At 56.7% G+C, this 18,834-nt stretch overlaps 8 protein-coding genes and 1 non-coding gene across 9 annotated transcripts; 7 read left to right on the plus strand and 2 right to left on the minus strand.

Annotated features, from left to right (window-relative positions):
* The first annotated feature begins 775 nt into the window (after nucleotides 1-775).
* L226DRAFT_299079 (uncharacterized protein) lies at nucleotides 776-2,680 on the plus strand. The gene is made up of 5 exons (XM_067673692.1): nucleotides 776-1,324; nucleotides 1,388-1,437; nucleotides 1,501-1,649; nucleotides 1,715-2,079; nucleotides 2,135-2,680. The coding sequence occupies exons 1-5, from the start codon at nucleotides 1,079-1,081 to the stop codon at nucleotides 2,645-2,647; spliced, it is 1,323 nt and encodes a 440-aa protein (XP_067539210.1). The 5' UTR covers nucleotides 776-1,078; the 3' UTR covers nucleotides 2,648-2,680.
* Nucleotides 2,681-6,072: 3,392 nt separating this feature from the next.
* On the plus strand, nucleotides 6,073-7,803 carry L226DRAFT_457363 (uncharacterized protein; the record flags this gene model as incomplete). The annotated part of the gene is made up of 2 exons (XM_067675361.1): nucleotides 6,073-7,156; nucleotides 7,256-7,803. The coding sequence occupies 2 exons, from the start codon at nucleotides 6,073-6,075 to the stop codon at nucleotides 7,801-7,803; spliced, it is 1,632 nt and encodes a 543-aa protein (XP_067539211.1).
* A 292-nt stretch (nucleotides 7,804-8,095) lies between these two features.
* On the plus strand, nucleotides 8,096-10,192 carry L226DRAFT_531975 (uncharacterized protein). The gene is made up of 9 exons (XM_067680177.1): nucleotides 8,096-8,415; nucleotides 8,499-8,562; nucleotides 8,644-8,729; nucleotides 8,786-8,943; nucleotides 8,998-9,019; nucleotides 9,101-9,182; nucleotides 9,242-9,274; nucleotides 9,344-9,528; nucleotides 9,584-10,192. The coding sequence occupies exons 1-9, from the start codon at nucleotides 8,212-8,214 to the stop codon at nucleotides 9,701-9,703; spliced, it is 954 nt and encodes a 317-aa protein (XP_067539212.1). The 5' UTR covers nucleotides 8,096-8,211; the 3' UTR covers nucleotides 9,704-10,192.
* A 62-nt stretch (nucleotides 10,193-10,254) lies between these two features.
* On the plus strand, nucleotides 10,255-10,354 carry L226DRAFT_t56. Its single transcript has one exon. It is a non-coding gene; the product is annotated as a tRNA-Ile (tRNA).
* Nucleotides 10,355-11,008: 654 nt separating this feature from the next.
* Nucleotides 11,009-12,148, plus strand: L226DRAFT_456822 (uncharacterized protein; the record flags this gene model as incomplete). Its single annotated transcript, XM_067675325.1, has 3 exons — nucleotides 11,009-11,072; nucleotides 11,258-11,963; nucleotides 12,022-12,148. 3 exons carry the CDS (start codon nucleotides 11,009-11,011, stop codon nucleotides 12,146-12,148), a joined length of 897 nt encoding a protein of 298 aa, XP_067539213.1.
* Nucleotides 12,030-14,254, minus strand: L226DRAFT_481545 (SET domain-containing protein). The gene is made up of 9 exons (XM_067676935.1): nucleotides 14,027-14,254; nucleotides 13,792-13,975; nucleotides 13,661-13,741; nucleotides 13,547-13,608; nucleotides 13,116-13,490; nucleotides 12,984-13,055; nucleotides 12,720-12,931; nucleotides 12,464-12,662; nucleotides 12,030-12,412 (listed from the first exon to the last, which is right to left on the minus strand). Exons 1-9 carry the CDS (start codon nucleotides 14,156-14,158, stop codon nucleotides 12,206-12,208), a joined length of 1,524 nt encoding a protein of 507 aa, XP_067539214.1. The 5' UTR covers nucleotides 14,159-14,254; the 3' UTR covers nucleotides 12,030-12,205.
* A 663-nt stretch (nucleotides 14,255-14,917) lies between these two features.
* On the plus strand, nucleotides 14,918-15,320 carry L226DRAFT_457520 (uncharacterized protein; the record flags this gene model as incomplete). The annotated part of the gene is made up of 2 exons (XM_067675377.1): nucleotides 14,918-15,087; nucleotides 15,140-15,320. Coding segments are annotated over 2 exons (351 nt in total), but the record flags the coding sequence as incomplete, so codon positions are not given.
* L226DRAFT_551270 (TPR-like protein) lies at nucleotides 15,206-17,963 on the plus strand. The gene is made up of 12 exons (XM_067682804.1): nucleotides 15,206-15,272; nucleotides 15,327-15,482; nucleotides 15,536-15,711; nucleotides 15,767-15,898; nucleotides 15,950-16,071; nucleotides 16,121-16,574; nucleotides 16,639-16,890; nucleotides 16,913-16,916; nucleotides 16,948-17,031; nucleotides 17,094-17,361; nucleotides 17,448-17,524; nucleotides 17,599-17,963. Exons 3-12 carry the CDS (start codon nucleotides 15,563-15,565, stop codon nucleotides 17,761-17,763), a joined length of 1,707 nt encoding a protein of 568 aa, XP_067539216.1. The 5' UTR covers nucleotides 15,206-15,272; nucleotides 15,327-15,482; nucleotides 15,536-15,562; the 3' UTR covers nucleotides 17,764-17,963.
* A 289-nt stretch (nucleotides 17,964-18,252) lies between these two features.
* L226DRAFT_299260 (uncharacterized protein) lies at nucleotides 18,253-18,795 on the minus strand. The gene is made up of 2 exons (XM_067673693.1): nucleotides 18,680-18,795; nucleotides 18,253-18,615 (listed from the first exon to the last, which is right to left on the minus strand). The coding sequence occupies exons 1-2, from the start codon at nucleotides 18,713-18,715 to the stop codon at nucleotides 18,325-18,327; spliced, it is 327 nt and encodes a 108-aa protein (XP_067539217.1). The 5' UTR covers nucleotides 18,716-18,795; the 3' UTR covers nucleotides 18,253-18,324.
* Nucleotides 18,796-18,834: the final 39 nt, after the last annotated feature.

Here is an 18,834-nt window from a genome sequence, read left to right on the forward strand (position 1 = left end):
GACGCCCTGCTACTCTGCGCCCCGGGCCCCCCATGGCGTCATCGACATGATCAAACACTCACAGCCTGTGACTCTCCGCCCGCTTTTGGCCCAGTTCGAATGTGGGAGCTGCCCAGTCCGTGCCTCGGGCCTCTGTCGCGCGCATTCTCTCAACCACACCCGTGTGTGCGTGACCTCTGCGTTTCTGAGTCAGCTGCCGAATTACTTCCCGCGAAGGTTTCGCCCAGCACGAGCGAAGCCCAAGCCCAAGATAGAACTCTGAAGCCGCGTACGTACGAGACTCGCACTGATCCCCAGCGGAGTGAATGCGAACAGCCGTCAGCACTCCGTTGCTACGGCGGTGGAGTGGGAGCGGGGTGCTGCAGGATGTATAGAGAAGCCGTGCCGAATGTGCGCAGACTGAAGACGGGGTGCCTGATCACACCAGGCCAGGTCGGCAGGACGCGGGGGCGCGCAGTCAGAAGGCTCTAGTGCGAGACGTGGATCGAAGCGGGGCACGAGGGGGACGTGGAAGGGCGCTGACGAAGAGGGGAGAGAAGAGCAGTGCGAGAACGGGACGGGCGGAGAGGGCGTGTGTGCGCAGGCGAGACCGAGTGTGGCCTGTGAGTGTGGGTGCGACTCGGAGCAGCGACTGCGCTCTGCGACTGCCAGCAGCCAGCTACGGTGTGCTGCCAGTGCCAGAGCAGGGACGATCAGGCTCAGAGACCGCTGATAGAGTTCGCCATGGGGTAATGGCCCGCAGATCTCGATCTCGCGGATTAGATTGGGAGGAGGGATTACCAGTCCCCCGGGCCGTCCGCTGTCCTGGGCCCGTAGTGTCCGTTCTGCCGGGCCATTCAGCCTTTGCCCCTCTTAATATTTCCACACTTATTCCCTTCCCTGATGCGGCTAATGGCCTCGTTCTATTGCTACCTCCACCCTCCTTCGCCCTCCTCTGATCAAATCAGAACCCAGAACCCGATATCTATATAATCGCCCTTCCCCCGCTGCCCCTCCCTCTTGCCTTCTGCCCCCGGCTCCCCCCGCCCCCCTCCTCGTCCCGCCCGTCTCTTCCTTATCACTGCCCACTGTGGCTGCCATGCAGGTCCCCACCCTCCGCAACGTCCACATCCGCTCCGCTGCCGACGCCCACAAGCTCTTCTACGCCGTCCAGCTCGGCATCCTCCCCAAAATCGAAAAGCGTCTCGATGCCAACGAGCGCGCGGCCCTACGTCCAGGGGATGTCTATGTGTGGGAAGAGAAGGGTCCCAACACAGACTCCTTCAGCGTTAGCATGGAACGGTTCACAGAGGGGAAGTCATGGACTGCGTCCCGTGTACGAGAGGTGCGCCCCCCCAGTCCTCCGCCGCCCGTCCGCGCTCTCACGCGCCACTCGCGGTCTGTATAGGACTTCCTCATGTACTTTGAGAGCCCCAAGAAGGGCAAGGGGAATGCGAGGTGCGTACTGATGTCCCGAGGTATCGGCGGAAATCGTGATCGACCCGCTGCTATCCATGCTAGATCCTCCGAAAACCTTGTCGTTCGCCCAGGCGAGCAGGACCTGTATATCAAGCTCACCTACTCCGTCATCCGCGAGGACCTCAGCAAGGACTCATCCCTGTCAAAAGATGCCGACGACAAGCAAAAGAAGCCGCCAAAGTGGCACATGAGTACGCTTCTCGCTCAGTATTTCCGCTCCACCGCCGTCTGAACTCTCTGACTCTACGTCATGTAGATGCCTATTTCACGAAGCTGACCGAAGGACAGCTGCGCACTATCGACGACGTCCCCGAGCTCCGCGACCTGGAAGTTCCGGATGGCATCTTCAGGAGCGCGAGAACAACGAAACCTGGGAAGCGTGGCGAGGGTTCGCGCACCTCAACGTCGAGCGTAAAGCGCTTGTACGCACCCTTCCCTAACCAACCCACCCGCCGCGTCCGCTCGCAAGATACCCCTCCACCCGTTCCTATACCTATGCCCGCAGGCCCAAGCTCGCTTCCTGTGTCCCCAGTTGCGGCGCCGGATTCCATGTCGCAGCAATCAGGTTCGATCTCCCTCCATCAGCCCTTCCCTCCTCCTGCATCGTCCTTCTATCCTGAGGTGAATTGGTACTTCTGATAGAGTGGTTCCTTTATTCACAGTACCTTCGCAGCAGTCGCAATTAGCCTCCGCTCTGTCTCGCTCTGACCAGTTGATGTTCGCCGACGAGGTCAAGCCGCCGCTCACCGCGATGTCGCTCGACCCGTCGTACAATCCGATCCTGACGGAACCGACACCACACTACGCATGGGGCTCCGAGGTTGCGTACGCCGCGTCGGCTGCCCTCGCACACCAGCAGGCACGGATGGTGAACTCGAACTCGCCCACTTCGTCAGAGCACTCAATGCAGTCGTTCCTCTCCGGCCACACGCCAATACACATGTCGCCGAGCCTGTCCAGCGCGTCAACGTCCTCGCAGGACTCGCCGATGCTCATGACCTCGACGCCGCCGCTGTGGGACAACGGCGAGCCGTACAAGCCCGCGCCCATCTTGCCCGCCGGCGACATGAACGGCTCCCGCGTCGACTTGGCCCCGCTCGAGACGCTTCCTCGCAGCCACATGTACAGACGGTGTCCGGCCGACGACAGGGCGTTGCGTTTGCTCGCGTTGGGCACAGGGGCGCGCTGACGCGTTGGTTTCCAGCTGCTCGTCGCGCGGGGCTTCTGAGCGGAGGGAGCGCTTGCACGAGAGGATCAATGTCGGGATTCGGGACTCGGAATGCGGGATGCCGACGCAGACGCAGACGCTGTGGTGCCCGAAGCGCATGGGTCGCTGCTGCACGGGTCTACGTCATCGACACTGCACATCCGTTCCTCCCGCGGCCGCCCCCAACACCCGACATGCGGCGGCATCGCAGTTGGCGCCCTGTCGCTATCTCGCAAGACCTCTGCATCGAGTCTGCGCGATTCGCGAGGCGGACTTTTGAGGCCCGACGCTCTTCACTCGTACGCGCGCGCACACACACTCGCAGCACTCGTGCCCCTCACCCCAGAACGTGCGCGCCAGGCGATGGTCGGGCGTGCGTGGACTTGCGTTGTACGATATAGTGGCAAATTAGCGCGATACCGGCCGGGACTTGTCTGATTGACGGGCTCGGGCGCGGACCAGTACAGTAAGCACGGTTCGCCTTCGACTTGTCAACGATACATATGGATTCTGCCTTCGCTCTGTTTTGTTCACATGGCTTACTCCTCTCATCCCCACCGTCGCCGTCACACCATCTAGGCTCTAGCCCCCCTCCCCCCCTTCTACTTCTACTTCAATATCTTCGGCATCATTTACACTTTACAATCAGACTCGGATAGCATGAAATGCGGAGGGACGAGGCTCGCAGATACCCGCACTAACTAGTTGTACTACTATAAGCTTATACCATCTTCCAAGCAGTTAGGATCACAAGCATATATACCGGACTCTGCTCTCTAGGCATACATCATCATTGTTCCATCATCTCCTCTCCTTCCTGCTCCCTGTAAATCCCCCCTCTCCTCTCATCGCACTATACGACATATGTCGTTGTCATTGTTCGTTGTCATTGTTTTCTCGGCTTCCGAATCCCATGCTCGATGTTCTGTATCTCACGACAGGAATGCGAATCGGTTCACTGGGAACCAGCGATGCTTCTTCCAGGCGGCCGTGGCCCGTCTTCTTCTGTAGTCAGCGTTAGGCATATGCGTTCACGCGTTCGCATTCGCGTTCTGGTTCTGGTTCTGTCTTCTCCCCGCGCGCGGAGATAGGCGTTTGAAGGGCGCGCCGGTCGCCACTCTCGATTTACGCTGTATTATTCTTGGTTGGAAGTTCTCTAGATCTGTTCGCGCGAATTCAGCTGGTTTCTGTAGATTGGAAGGGACGTGACACGTCCCGTACGGTCCTACTATGTACATATCAGGAAACGGTTTCCGGGGATCGGCACAAGCGAACGGATGCGTAGATGGATGGTTCGCGGTTGGCAGGAGGAGAAGTTGAAAGAGAGCCTCAGCTCTTCTCGCGAAACGCGAGGTTCCTGATCGTACTTACGGTGGGGTGCACTGGGAGCGGCAGCTGGCGGCCCGCGCCGTCTGGGTGGTTCGGGGCCCAGGTGCTAAGTGCTTAGCTTCTGAATCGGATCAGCGCTGAGGTCAGAGGTGGAGCTGGAGCTGGAGGTTTCGTGCCCTCGTTGGCGGATCACGAGGACGCCCTGGATTGCAGACTCAGTTCATGCGTGCCGAAGCTTGTTTGTTGCATGCCGTGGCGTTGGAATGAGGGCGCGGCGGGGGTGGGGCGGGGTGGGCATTGTGCTGCGTTTACGAGGTACTGTATCATCGGGGTGCGTGCAGCCGGGTGCCGATGTCGGAGGCGCATCAAGAGCTGAACCGGTGAAGGTTCTCTCCTTGTCCAAAGATCCAAGAGTCAACTAGTCACGTTCAAGCTCAAGACACAGCTCGTACTTGTCCATGCACACCTACATGATAGACCCGGATCATAGTCTTCTGTAGAAAATCGGACGATACGTACCTACAGACCGCAATAGAGACTCCTGCCAAGAAGCGGGCCCTGGCAGCCGCGGGGCCGTCTGCTTAGCCTTCTCCGCACTCCGCTAGGCGAAGCAGAGCCTCGAGGCGGGCGGGAATTGCCTGAATGGGGGTGATTGCCGGATCGGGGTGTGGAGTCAGTTCCCGTTTCGGTGCCACAAAGGCGTTGGCTTCCGCGCGGCGCTGGAAGCCACAATCGCGGGCCCAGTGCACCTGTTCTCTACCACCACGTCTTCCCAGCTGCCACTTCCCAGCACCTTATCACTTACCACCGCCGACGACACCTTCGTCGCCATCGAGACTGCCGCCGACGCGACCTGCGAACTGCGAACTCGAGCGTCCATCGACATCTCTCGAGAGTCGGGTCTCACGCACACGCATCGATTCCGACGATTCCCCTCCCGCATCGCGGAATCCGGATAGGACGCACACGAGCCGTTGCCCACATCCCCACGACCTGTCGATCCCAATCTGCGACTGCTGCGTCGGTCAGGACTCAGGACGGTCGTTGACTGCCGCCATCGCATACCCGCTGCTAGCACCGAACGTGCTCCCGCACCCGCTCTCAGCTGCATCCAATCCAGGCACGCAGAACGCGATTGAACCAGCGAGACTTGCGTCATCGTCCATCCGTGCGGCCGCCGACGCCGATAGGAGATTTGGTGCCAGCACTGCGTACTTGCGATATTCTGGTAAGTCTTTCGCAGCTATAGTTTGTGCATGTCGTCGGATCTTTGTGCTAGGAAGCGCACATGAGATTGGGGACACGATTTGGATTTGAGTGGCGGGGCTCGGAGCGGGAGGTGGGCCTTCGCGTATGTGGACCCCGGTCGGTGATGACTAGCAGCGCCGCCCCGGGACACTTGCAGGCGCGCCAGATGCTCTTAGACATAGATATGAGCTCACAGAAGCAGTCATCGGGCTCGCAAGAGGAGCTCTGCATGCACGAAGGGCCTGAACTCGATGCTTCCGTGCGCACACGATATGGACGACTCGATGTCTAACTTCTTCCGTGATTACTCTGTGCACATGAGAGCTCTAGACGCATGCCTGCGGTGAAGTGCTTGATGCAAGAATCCCTGTCAAGGTACATGCAAGCACTTAAGTTGGTTCGGCCTAGGAACGGGAGCTCGCGCCAATGACGTCGGGTGTCCAAACGCATTTCAAGCGCGATAGCGGTGCGCCCTTTAGCGTCCAGTGATATTTTGAATGCAGGCCATTTTTGAAGGTAGTTGTGCCTTGCTACCGCCCAGTTTCCGTAAACTTGACACTATGGTTATGTCCCCTGACCGCACGCTTAGCGCCCAACATACCGAGATCGCAGTCAGGACGGGTGGTTGCTTGCGATCGCCCATGATGCACACTGCATTCGTCCTGCTTGTCGCTCTTCTTTTGCAATCGCTCGATTTGTCTGATTTGCTTGCTGCTGGTAAAAGGGCGCTTGGGGCGCATCAAAACTTGTATCACCGTTAGGCCGCCGCATTGTGCAGATGTCCGCTGATGCTGAAAACTGCGCTTCGCCCAGGGAGCGCTACGCCTGAAATGGACGAGCCGCCTCCCAAACACGACCCTGTTCCCAGTGACGCCGCACCCCCACCGGTGGACGACGGAGTTTTGAGGACACCGACGGTCGACCACACGAGCCTGCCGCCCGAGCTTTGGTTGGAGATATTTCGGTACGCGACTCATGTCCCCCGCGCCCGTTCAATCGCCCCTGGGGACCCTTTGCTTCCTGAGAAGCCGGTGGACTATGCCCGGGGCATGAACTCACCTATTCAATCGATGCGGACGAAGTGCGCACTCGTACGCGTATGCCATGTCTGGAAGGCCATCGCGACGGAGCTCCTCTACGAGCATGTCGTCCTCGGTAGCGCACAGCGCATCGAGAACCTTTGCAAGGCACTTCGCGAGAGCCGGAGGGAGATCAAGCATGAGGACGGGACGCTGCAGAAGGTGGACGATCCGGGGTACGGGCAGTGGGTCAGGCACCTCGAGGTCCGGCGTTGGGCGAGGTCACACCAAACCCAGTTCTACTGGCAAGCCATCATCCGCGCTGTCTCATACTGCTCTCGGCTGCGTGTGTTCAGCGGCGTGTGGCAGGAACCCCTTCCCGAGGGCTTCTTGCCCGTATTGGTGCAATATCTGCCTCCGAGCCTCCAGGAACTCTTCTGGCAGCAAGACAGCGTGCTCATCGTGTCGAAGGAGCTCCCTGTTCTCGCTTCATCCGCGCTTACCAAGTTCTCCACCCTGCGCATTCTCGATCTTCGGAAGATCTGCATTCTCGATGCGGGACGCAGCCTCCAACACATTACCTTTGAGTCGTTGACATTCCCTCATGTCACTCACCTCGCGCTCCCGACATGCCCACTACTACTCCGCTATGCAAGCAAGCAGGTGATGCCAGAGCTGTGCCACCTGGTCCTCGATGCCTCTGGCGCTCCGCGGACTGTGCATGCCCCATTCGTGACGAAGGAGCTGGTGAGCTTCCTCGATGCCTACGGCCATCAATTACGGACGGTCGAGCTTCTTCCGTCCAATACACAGTCCATGCGCCCGGGGCCGATCAACATTTCGGCTTTCCTATCCCCGTCCGCATGTCCCAATCTCGAAACGCTCGTCTTCGACTGTCGGGAGCGGGTGATCTCGGTCTCCCCTATCGCGCACAAGCGACTTTCCGAGCAGCAGACCCAATCGCCTGCACCACGAGCTCCATCTGCAACCTCAGCGCGAACCCCATCCGCGGTGAACCTCGCACCCTACAACGCAAGCGTGTCCTCGGCCCCGCCGCTCGAGGAGCCCCACCCCACGCTCCGGCGAGTTGGCATCCGGGGCATCGGCGTCAACCAGCTGTACCCGAACAAGCCGACGCATGCACAGGCGCATCTTGAGGCGTTTGCGGCGTACCGCGTGTTCTTCCCCGCGCTGGAGCTCGTGCGGACGCTCGGGTTCCTCGTGGGCACCTCGACGGACCCGTTCGCGCCGGATGTGTTCATCTGGTGGACGGAGATGTTCGAGCGGGTGGGCGTGGACTTGCAGGATGGGGAGGGCGTGGTGTGGATGCTGGAGGAGGCTCCTGCGCCTGCTCCGGCGGCTCCGAGTATTAGTACTGGCGCGAATGGCGAGAGCGGGCAGACGGTGCCGAAGGCGCAAGATTTGGGTGGCTGTGGGGCGAAGAAGGGACAGTTCATCTCTGGAGTGGGGGGAGTAGAATCGGGGGGATTGCAGGAGGAGGAGCTGAAGAAGCAGCGGATCGCGTTTTCTACGGGTGTGTAGGATTCTCAGCCCGCGTTGCATGCTTGCAGTACTGCTTGTGAGCTTGACATTTGACGCGGACGTCCTGACTTTCTGAGTAGATGAGTAGATAAAGAAGTTGGCAGTTTTCTGAAACGGATGGAACGATCTTCCGTACGCTGTACTATATATCTATGTTATCCTCTGCGTAATATACTAGGGTATATCTCTCCCTTGTCGACAATGGAGGAACTTTAACTTGTGGATTCGGAGCCGACTCTGAGCGGCACGTGACCAGAAGGAGGCTTGACTCGTCTAACGTTACCACAGCACGATGAGCCTTGCCCCTAAGGGCGGCTTGCGGCTTGTATTCTGAATCTCACTCTTCACCGTATACGGTCTGACAGCTCCATCTCGACGACTTGACTCCGAGGAGGCTTGTAGTGTGTAATGGCCGACATTGAACTACCGACATACAGCGACGTCCAGGCCGCCCAGCGGGCCCGCACGGAGCTCAAGCAGAACTTCGTGACGCTGACGAACGACCAACTTGATATCCAGGAGCTCTTCAGGACCGTTGCGGCCCAGCTGGAGAGCACACCGGAGATTGGAGAGGAGCATGCCCTGTGTGCGGAGTGGAACGAGTTCCGGCAGGTGTGTACGCGTTTCTTGCGGTGAAGTCTCAGTCTGGGTGTAAGGCGGCGGAAGGCTCATGCGGAGACCTTGGCGGGACGCAGCGGCATAGACGCATATATCGAGATTCACAGCAGAACGCGGGGCTTTGTGCGCATTTTCTGAAGAGTGAGTTCGGACAACGCAGGTTGAACACGCTCCGAGGGGGCGCTGAGCAGCGGTGCTGATCATGTTCTTTACCTTGTGCAGACTTTGCGGAGATCTTGGTTCCGCTGTCGCAGTCAAAGGATGTCTCGCTCAAGCAGAAGCAGGCTATGATCGGAAAGTTCCTCGAGGTATGGTTCCGTCATACTACATCGATATCCTGGATGTACCATTCTCTCGCCCACAGATCATCCCAGTGCACTTGAATGCCTCTAGGGCAAACGCGGAAAAGTTCAACGACCTCTCCAAAGACGTTGAGATGTTCCCGCGCAAGGTCGCGAGTGCGCTCAGAGTCAAGGCTGAGCCTATCGGATTCTTTGAGAGTCTCTGGACTGGCATAGAAGAGTAAGTTCGGGGCCCTGCTGGTGTACCGAGTGTCGTTCAACAATTACTTGCTAGGCTCTGCATGTCTATCTGGCAGGTGTGTCGATATTCCAATCATCCCCTCGGGGGCCGGCTTCGCGCAAATTGCTGACCGGCGACCCGTGACATTTATGCGTAGACCCTCCGTCGACTCCTGACTAAGATGGTGTACACCTTCAAAGTCGCGCTAGCGCGTCTGGAAAAGCTGCGCTTCTCCTGCTGTATGCCCTCTTCATTTATCACGAGTGCGCTTCTGGCTGATTGGCGTGCATGCATGCAGTCGGCATTTCTGTGGACGTCCACCTTCACGAATGTGCGCTCGCAGCTCACTTGCTGGGTAGCAAGTAAAATTCCGTCGCTAATTATTAGTATACGTCCGCAGATCAGTCTCTGGAACCTGACAGCGCCGGCCACGAGATGACCACGCGCGAGCTGGCGGGCGAGGTGCAGGACAACTGCGATGCGCTTGCGACGAAGCTGACTGCGTTCGAGAGCGCGTGGCACGTCGTGCATTTGGCATGCTCGAAGCTATTGTCGGACCTGGCGATGGCGAAGAGTTTCACTGTGGTCAGCATCTCTTAGTTGAACCCGTGTTTGCGGGAAGCACTGACGAGACCATCAGGCACATCCTCCGATTCCACAGGCGTGCGACAGCAACCTGCGCACCGCCAATCTGGTGCACACGCCCCTTGTGGCGTGCTTGAATGCGTACGCGGTGGGCAAGTCTCCGGACTTCGTATGACCGCCCTGGAGTTGTCGCTCGACCTTTGCACCCGCATATCCCTCATCACCCTTTCACCCTTTCTGTTGTCGATATACCTGACACCATTCTTCCCTGCCATAGACAACAACCCCATTGCCTTGCCTCGTATTGTATATTGTAAAGCATCCTGTGGCCATTCATGTTCTCGCCGTACGACTCTCGATACTTTGTAGCCATTGGAAGGTGCCAACATGTATGGCCTGTACTTGTTATCGTTCCCGAACCTCTGACTTACCTCTAGCTAAACCTCCCTGCCAGCATTGAAGAGGAGGGTCATGTTGGAGTGGTGCACCCTCAAGGTTGTTATCTGAGCGCACTGCCTTCCTCGCACTTGTGAGCTTCCCTTAAGTTTCACAGCACATGTATGATGTTCCTCCCATCTCTGCTGCCAGTGTGCGGTTCATCATTATCGGCGCAGAAAAGTTGCAGCGTCAGTTCCTGGAGAAAAATTGATGCTCCTGCGACAGGACCGTCACACAAGTGGTCTAGAGGAATGTGGCTGGACATAGAGCAAAGTATGATTTTTGTATGGCCGGCTAGCTCAGTTGGTTAGAGCGTGGTGCTAATAGTCTGCTTCCTTTGGAGTGACTTGTTACGCCAAGGTCGTCGGTTCGATCCCGGCGTTGGCCATCCCGCGAGCCAGTAACATTGTTTTTCCACCACCACCACAAGACACTTGGAACCTACGGTATGAGGGCGTGACACAACCTCTGATTATCATCTTCCCGTAACTCCGCGACATGGCCAAAGCATTAGAGGTCATGTTCTGGAGGGCACCTTGACTAGCGAGAGGGACCCCAGTATTACTCGGGAGGTCGGCAACCGAGACTAACTCGGACCGCCCTCTTGCAGATATCAATTGACCAGTTGGGAATATCATGGCTCCGCCGTATCCTCGGAAAACATTGTGTACGAAGATGTGTGTTGTGCCATCTATGGTCCCTATGATCATAACTACGAGAAATACAACGTGATCTCGCTGCTGCTCACGTCGACTCAGACAAGTCGGCGGCGGACCGACATACGACGCCATATGACACCGGCCCGATGCCTACGGCGCTGGTCCTTTCATGTCTAGACACAGTCACCTTGTTGCAGGGAAGGGGACAGTCATGTGGCTGCCCACTTGACGTTCATTGCACACGTACTCACAAGCACTGCTAGCATCAGCTAAATAGCTCGCTATACAGCCCAGTGAACGGAGAGTCCCATCATCAGTTCAACTCTGCGAGGATGCTCTTGGTTCGCGTGAAGCGGCTTCTCGCCCTGGGTAGCGTCGTGACGATGCTTAGCACCGTGGATGCTCGAATCACCAATGTTGTCTTCTTCGGGGACTCTTACACAGGTAGTCAAAAATTACCCTCCCGTTCGAACACAGGGCCACTCACGCGAGACCGCAGACCAGTCTCGAGCACACAGTATCTCGAACGGGACATATCCTGGAAAGGATTACCAGGAGATCTACCCTCCTGTAGGCAGTTCATGCATCCCGTGTATCCATACACTGACAATATTGGGTCTCTACCTAGGCAGATACCGCGGCCGATGGCGGCTTCCAGTGGCCCTTCTACCTCGGGCTTTACGGCAACTACACAATCTGGAACTATGCCGTCGGCGGCGCGGTCTGCTCGAACACCCTCACGCCGCTGCTGGGCGTGCCCGACGTCTCATCCGGACAGCTTGCATGGTTCGTGCAAGACCACGTCGCGCACAACGGCACCACACACCAAAGACTCTTATTCGATCCCGCATCCTTCGTCGTGATCATGTGGGTCGGCACGAACGACGTCGGGATCAACAACTTCGTGACGAGCGATCAGGGCGAGGACGTCGCGCTGCCGGACGTCGCGGACTGCCAGCTCGACACGCTCCGCGCGCTGCACGCCCTCGGGGCACGCCAGTTCGTCCTGAACTCCCTCATCCCATTGCAGCTCACGAAGCTGTACTCGAACTCGTCCGACCCGACGATCTACTATCCGTCCCCACCGCACAACGGCACCGTGTGGCATCGGAGCATGTACAACCTCGTGCACAGTCTGAACCGGATGCTCAGCGACGGCGTGCGGACGCTGAATGAGGAGTGGAGAGGAGACGGGCGCGTCGAGTGGTTCGACACGTACAGTTTCTTCGAGGAGATGTATGACAAACCGACGCAGTACTTCAACGGGAGCATACCTGCCAACGTGACGGGCCATTGCCACCAATGCCCCGACCCAGACGACTGGAGACAGTGCGGAATGTATGTACGCGTTTTTGCAAAGTTCGAGAGCCTGCTGATTCCGTTGATCGTTTTGCAGAGGGGACTGCACGTTGGAGGAGAGAGACTCGTATATGTGGTGGGACGAGCTGCACCCGAGCGAACAGACGGGGAGGAACCTGGCTACGGAGATGCATAAGAAGATTCTGGGCAAGTCGAAGTACTGATACCGCATCTTGAAATCGAGACGGCGAGACGGAAGCTTAGACACGAGTCACAGCCTCTTACTTCCTAGCCTTCTTGCCCTTCCCGCTCTTCTCGTCCTCTCGTCCTCGTTTCTTGCTGGGACCAGCAAGAGCAGCGACCATCGAACGCAACTGCTTCAGAGTACCCTGCAGGATACGCTTCTCGCCTAAGCGAACGACCACAGCGTTCTTTTTGTTCACGGACAGCTGCTCCACGCTGCCCGGCTCCAGTAGTTTCTCGTCCTCCTAGGAACGCCGTTAAATGAGGTGAGCAGTAAAAGGTACCGTCTGACATACTTGGATGGAGGTAGGGTACTCCTTCAACCGCGCCTCCAGAACGTCGATTGCGATGGTCAAAACATCCTTGTCGACTTTTGGTTTCGGCAGCTTGCTCTTCTTCGCAGTCTTCTCCCATTCGTCCTTTGATTGTAACAGGAGCCGCTCAAAGGAAACAAACTCCTCTGGCAACTCACAGTCCGTCCGCAAGACAAATACGCTAAGTTCGGCATGTCACGTTCAGTTTGTTTTCGAGTGAAGAGAGGAAAAGAGGTACTCGTCATCAGCCTCTTCCAGCCACCAGTCCACGCGTTCTTGCAGGTCGTATTTGACCTTATTGGATGCGACAGAGACGACCAGGTCTGCGCGGACTTCGACGACGTCGCTTGGGTTGCCCATGCCGGATAATGGCGGGCGAAGAGGAACCATGTCGACGTGGCCGTATCGGCGAAGCAGATCAGAATTAGGAGGATCGCCGTACGTGTTCCACTGCAAGGTGTCAGTAAGTCCCTACATGAATGCAATGTTCAGACCGGCATACAATCTGCTCGCCGGCCTTGATTAGTTTCGTGGAAACCATTTTGAGCTCATGTTCCTCGTAGAACAATTTGGCCTGTCCGAACACGCGCATGTTAGTGCCTTCATACGTTTAGACATGACTGTGGTCGCATACGTTTTCGGACTCGAATCGTGCATTCAGCATGTCAGCCATGGGGACCATTGCAACATCCGCCGGGTCTTCTCTATCCTCGTCGTCGGAGTCGTCTTCGCGCCCTTCGGCGTGTAGTTCCTCCGGCTCGTCCGGAGGAGCTTCCTCGTGGACAGCTTCCTCCGGCACCACTGCCGATGGCTCTTGCGGGTCGATGTCCATGGCGCTGTCTTCGCCCACCTCGTTGGCACCTTCCTCGTCACTTTCCCCCTCAGTGTGCTCCCCCGGCCACTTTTCCACGTGAAAGCTGCGCGAAAGGATGCGGCTGCCGTTTAGGTGGTAGCGCTCAAGCGAGAAGTATCTCTCCAGTTTGTCTTCGGGGAAGAGATCTGGCCGACTCTGCGGAAGTAACAAGCATGAGGAGATGCGATATCTCTAACCAGGAACATACGTACCTTTACGGCGGGAATCAGCTTCTCGTGATAGTCACGCTCAGCGTCGTCCCTCCCAACTTTGTCTTGATAAAAAGATCAGGATGGGAGCGATGGACCATTGGCTGAGGGACAGACCTACCACAGCGGTCCCTTGCAGCTCTCTCAAGTCGTCCTCTCCCCAAAACATTGGCGTGTCAAACTTCTCGGGCAGCACAGCTACAGAGGCCATGAACACCCAATGGCAAACGAGAAAAAAGAGTACTCACAGAAGTATCCTGACCACTTCGAGTCCGCACCTCTACTCTCCTCCCACATCATGCACAGAATGAGGCCAACCCAGCCTTCGTCTAGTCCGCCTTCCTTCCACGCCTCGCCCATGAGCGTCGGGAGGGTCGAGGTCCGCGTAGACAACGTCAAACCTCTCGGGATGCTGAATATCGTATGGTATTCCTGTCACGCTAATTAACATCCAGTACGCCCCGTTAAGGGTGATGTACATACTGGGATATCTTTGAGCGCGATCGCCCCGCGACCGTGGCCAGGAAAAGCGACGATGCCCATTTTTGCCGTGTCTAGAACACCATGCTGGGCTGAGAACCAGGAGACAAAGTCGACAACCAGAGAGTCCGTCATGAAAGCTGAGCTTGATCTGTACGCCTCCAGCCTTCCAAGTCCCGAGGAGTCCTCGTCACAATGGCACCGACCGTTGTCTCAAGAGTCAAGCTAGTCAAGAGGCAGGTCTTTGGGCGCTTGTAGGCATATCGGCCCGGTCCGAGTCTGCCACGGTACTTCTCCTCCCTCCTCTCGATATTACGCGGTCTCGCCAGTCCACCTGACTTTGATCAAAGGCGCAAGCCTGTCCTCTCTGGTGATTGCAATTCTATTTGTTGAGTACTCTTCGAACGAGTGGAGTGACTGCAGTGCTTCCGGCGGTACTTAGTACTTATGTCCCGGTATGTGACCTAATGTCAGAGATCTGATTCATTGTTTGACCGTTCATGCTCACAGAAAAGCTTCTTCTTAGAGTCTTGCTGGGGCTGGGAAGATGCCCCAAGATACGAGCATGATCGGAATAGGAGGCTAGGAGGCTGAAACCATCTCGGGTGAAGCTTAAGTGAAGGGCGGAGTGAAGACCGCTTCAGGCAGCTGTTTCGCGAATGCGACTTTCCTTCTCCAAGATAAACTATTCAGGTTATCTTCAGTGCCGCGCAATATTTATTGCTAGCCGGCCCATCGTGGACGCTTTCCATCCTCTCGCACCCACCTCGCACCCACCGCCCCCAACGGGATCCGATGTCTACTGCCGACCCGAGAGCACGATGCTACAGGTGTGGAGATGGTAAGTGCTTCGACGTTCCCACGTCACGCAGGCAGTGACGGCCTCTCGTCGCAGTGGACCATCTCGCGACCGAATGCACCTCGAAGGACAGACTCTGTTTCAACTGTCGTCAGCCAGGACACGAGTCCAAGGCGTGTCCAAAGCCTAGAGGCGTGTTGAACCGGACCTGTGGTGGATGCGGCGAAAAAGGACACGTCTCTGACGATTGTGCTAAACGTGAGGTGTGTGCATTCAGTGCATTTTTCTTCTTATGCTCATTCGTATATATCACAGAGCTGGATGTGCAAGAACTGCGCCGAGTCCGGACATGGCCACTGGGAATGCTCCAAACCCAAGCGCTACAGACGTAAGCGATGCCACCTGTGCAAGCAATTAGGTCACGCATCGATAGATTGCCCGAGCAGTGCGGTAACTCTCAGTTGTGCTCTGCCCATCCATTCATCGTTGAATTCATAGCTGCAGGATGCTCGTGAACCACAAGACAACGCCGCATCACAAGGAAGCTGCGGGAATGCGAGTAAATCTGCAAAGCGTCGCAAGAGGAACCGCAGGCACCACTGCGAGCAATGCGGAGGAGTCGGACATAGGCGATGGCAATGCTTCCAAAGACCTTGTCTTGTGCGTCGGCCAATCTAGTAACTTCCTCGCTGAGTCCTGATGATTCCCTGCAGAACTGTGGCATCGTAGGCCACGAGGCCATGCTCTGCTTTACACACCCAGCTATGCAGGATCAGGCGAAGAGCGACCAGGAGAATCTCTATCCTGCATCGCATGCCGGAGATCGATACGAGAAAGTCGCAACCGCCCCGAGTTGTCGCCAGTGCGGCAGTCATCAGCACGGCAACGAGTAAGTTCAACCGTCGTTGCTACCATAAGTTGCGTTTGACAGTTAACCTTCCTAGGAACTGTGTCATCTTCCAGGACGAGACGAACATGAACAACACACGGGACGAGACAGAAGTGCAAACTCAACCATGTCCGGTATGGGTAGAGTCCCAGATACCCGAACCAGTATCTCAAGAACAACCTCCGGAGTAAGTATTGAGTCCTTCACAAGGTTGGCTCTCATCAAGGAATCACACTAGACTGTCGACGGAAGAACGTGTCGGCCGTACTAAGGCACAGCGACTGTGGCTCTCTGCTGTCGACGCCCTTTCTTTGGATGACCACCAAGACCGCGCCATAGCTCTGCTCTCACAAGCGATAGGTACGCGCATACAGTCATCATCAAAGCACACCCATGGACTTTTTCACAGAACTTCATCCGGGGGAGCCACAATACTATCTCACGCGCGCCATGGCATACGTCAAGACCCTACAATATACGGAAGCCCTGCAAGACTTCGACGACGTATCCAAGAAAGACGGCTACGAGGGTGACGTCGACGTCTTCCTGCAGGTTGCTCGTTGCCGCCTTCTGCTGGGGTCGCCGACGCCCGCCTTGCTCGCCGTCAGGAACGCACTCGCCTTCGACCCTGGAGACCGGGACGCGCTCAACCTCCGGCGCCGTATCCTCGACCTCATAGGCCACATCGATGCATATAAAGGGGCGGTCTCGCGCAAGCACTGGCGCATGGCACGAAGCGCGTACGAGTCGTGTCTCTCAGTATACGCGCAGGAGGACAGCGACGCGCCAACGTACATCCGGTGCTGGGGCATTGAGATGCTCGTGGTCGAGGGGTGCTGGGACGAGGCGCAGAAGTCTGTCGAGTACGTGCATATTCCCCCTCTATTGCGAGCAACTCGATCCTCACTCGTGATGACACGTTTGTAGCATTATCTTACGCGAAGACGTCGACGCAGTCGAGGCGATGATTTTGCGTGCTCTCGTACTGTTCTTGAGAGCTGAGCTCTCCGACGCTGTCACACAAATCCTAGCCGTCTCGAAGGTTGATCCTGACAATCAGCAGGCGAAGGACCTGGCGATCCGAGTGCAGGATGTGGCGCGGCTCAAGAATAGCGGAAACAACGCGTTCAGCAAGGGCAATTGGCCGAGGCAAAGCAGGCCTGGTCAGATGCGCTGCAGGTGAGTGATCCAACCGTTCTAGCATGGTCTCATTAAACACAGTGTCCTGTCCCATAGGTTGTCAAGGACAAGGAAGAGGAAGGTTGCGGTGGCGTCATACGCGCGACGTTGCTCATGAATCGTGCTACAGTTCACCAGAAGGTGCGATGCCTCACGCACGTACCTTCTTTGCCATATCATCATTTGACATTATCCATTCTCAGCTTGGTAGCTTCGCAGAAGGGCTGAAGGACATCAACGAGTCACTGAAGCTTCGCGGCACGTACTTCAAGGCCTTCCTGTGCCGCGCACGATTGCTGGTTGGGTTAGAGCTATACGAGACCGCTGCAGAAGATTTCCGAGCCGCGTTGGAGCGTGGCAGGACCGTTATGAGCGAAGCCGAGGTCCGCAAGGTCGAGGCGGAGTTAGACCATGCGGAGCGGTTTGCAGTCAAGGAACGCCAGAAGGAGCAGGATCACTATGTCGTCCTAGGTGAGCTCAGTCACTCAGTCGAAGTGCCCATATGATTGTGACGAAAGATGACCACGTTCCATCGCCGATGTGACTGGACTACATAGGTTTGGGCAATTTCTGCACCGCCGCGGAGATCAAGAAGGCTTATCGAACGCTCTCGCTGAAACACCATCCGGACAAGGTGCGTTTCGCTTCCCATGCTACTGCTCCACTCGACTGAGTGAGACATGGCTGACCTTTGCATGGGGGGCGCAGGGGGGTGTAGCGGAAAAGTTCAAGATGATTGCGCGCGCGTACGAGGTTCTGTCCGATCCTGAGCAGAAGCGCGCATACGACGCGAAGCAGCAGCGTTCTGCGCACTCGACCAGCTCTCGGTATGATGATGATTACGACTCTGACGGCGATTCGGGCTATTGGTGATGAGATATTGGAGCTTTGGGTAACAGAAGGCCGAGTCGAAAATACACGGTGGTTGGTTGGTTACGTATTACAACTGTACAACGTCTCAAAGCAGTCGTGCTCGGAGTCTCACAAGATCCTCCATTGTTGGGGGCATCGGTGGTTCGCTGCTGGCCACAGGATGTGGCGAGTGACCCTGTAATTCGACTATCGTCCTTGCCAACTCACGCTCGAAGCACCTGACAACTAATGGACGGTTACCTTGTGAGGACCCGTCGATGCCGCACGGTGACCGCCGGCGGTGATGTGCTATATCTCGGGAGGATTGTTCTTTTCACTGGATGAAGTCCCTGTCGGAAGGTTATTCAGCATGGGCATGGGAGCATGTTGAGACTGAAACCGAGGTAGGCTGGACAACATCCAAACGAAGTGTAGTGTGAGGTTGTCAAGGATAGTATACGGCGGACACGCACCGTTCATACAGCAGAAATCCACATTACGATAAATAGTCTGGGAGAAAAGATGAAGAGTTACAGATACAAGCACGTGAGGGGGGACATAATACAGAATCGTCCGTGCAGCTCAAATGGAGGAAGTTGAGCAGGCCGGGGATGTGGGCATGTCCATAGAACTATGTACAATCAGGAGCGTCCTCGCCACCTGTGGTTTGCAGGGGTACGCATCTAAACAGAAGACATGATGAACGGACCGGCGTTTCCGCACGATTAATCGCTTCCGCATCTGAGGTTTGGACAGCTGGGAGACTATCGCCCTGAACTCTTCGACGACTGCGTCTATGCTTGGCCATTTCTCATGAGGCTCTTCAGACATGTGCGACACCAGAGCTTTCATGAAGGCGAGGTTCTCAAAAGCCTCAGAACGGAACGCTCGAATTAGCACCACCGCCATCGTTTGATGAAAGGATGTTGGCACTCACCTCAACGAAGTGTTCCTTCAAAAGAGAGCCTAGCATCCCTACGCCAAGGCAAGACTCGAAGTGGCTGATGTGTTGCGTGTGGTCGCATTGCTCATCGTCACCGTCGCAAGGCTGCGATTCGTACAGCACGCACTTCCTCGGGAAGTTGAAGTAGT

The sequence above is a fragment of the Lentinus tigrinus genome, assembly GCF_003813185.1.
Source record: "Lentinus tigrinus ALCF2SS1-7 unplaced genomic scaffold L226scaffold_5, whole genome shotgun sequence".
NCBI classification, from domain to species: Eukaryota; Fungi; Basidiomycota; class Agaricomycetes; order Polyporales; family Polyporaceae; genus Lentinus; species Lentinus tigrinus.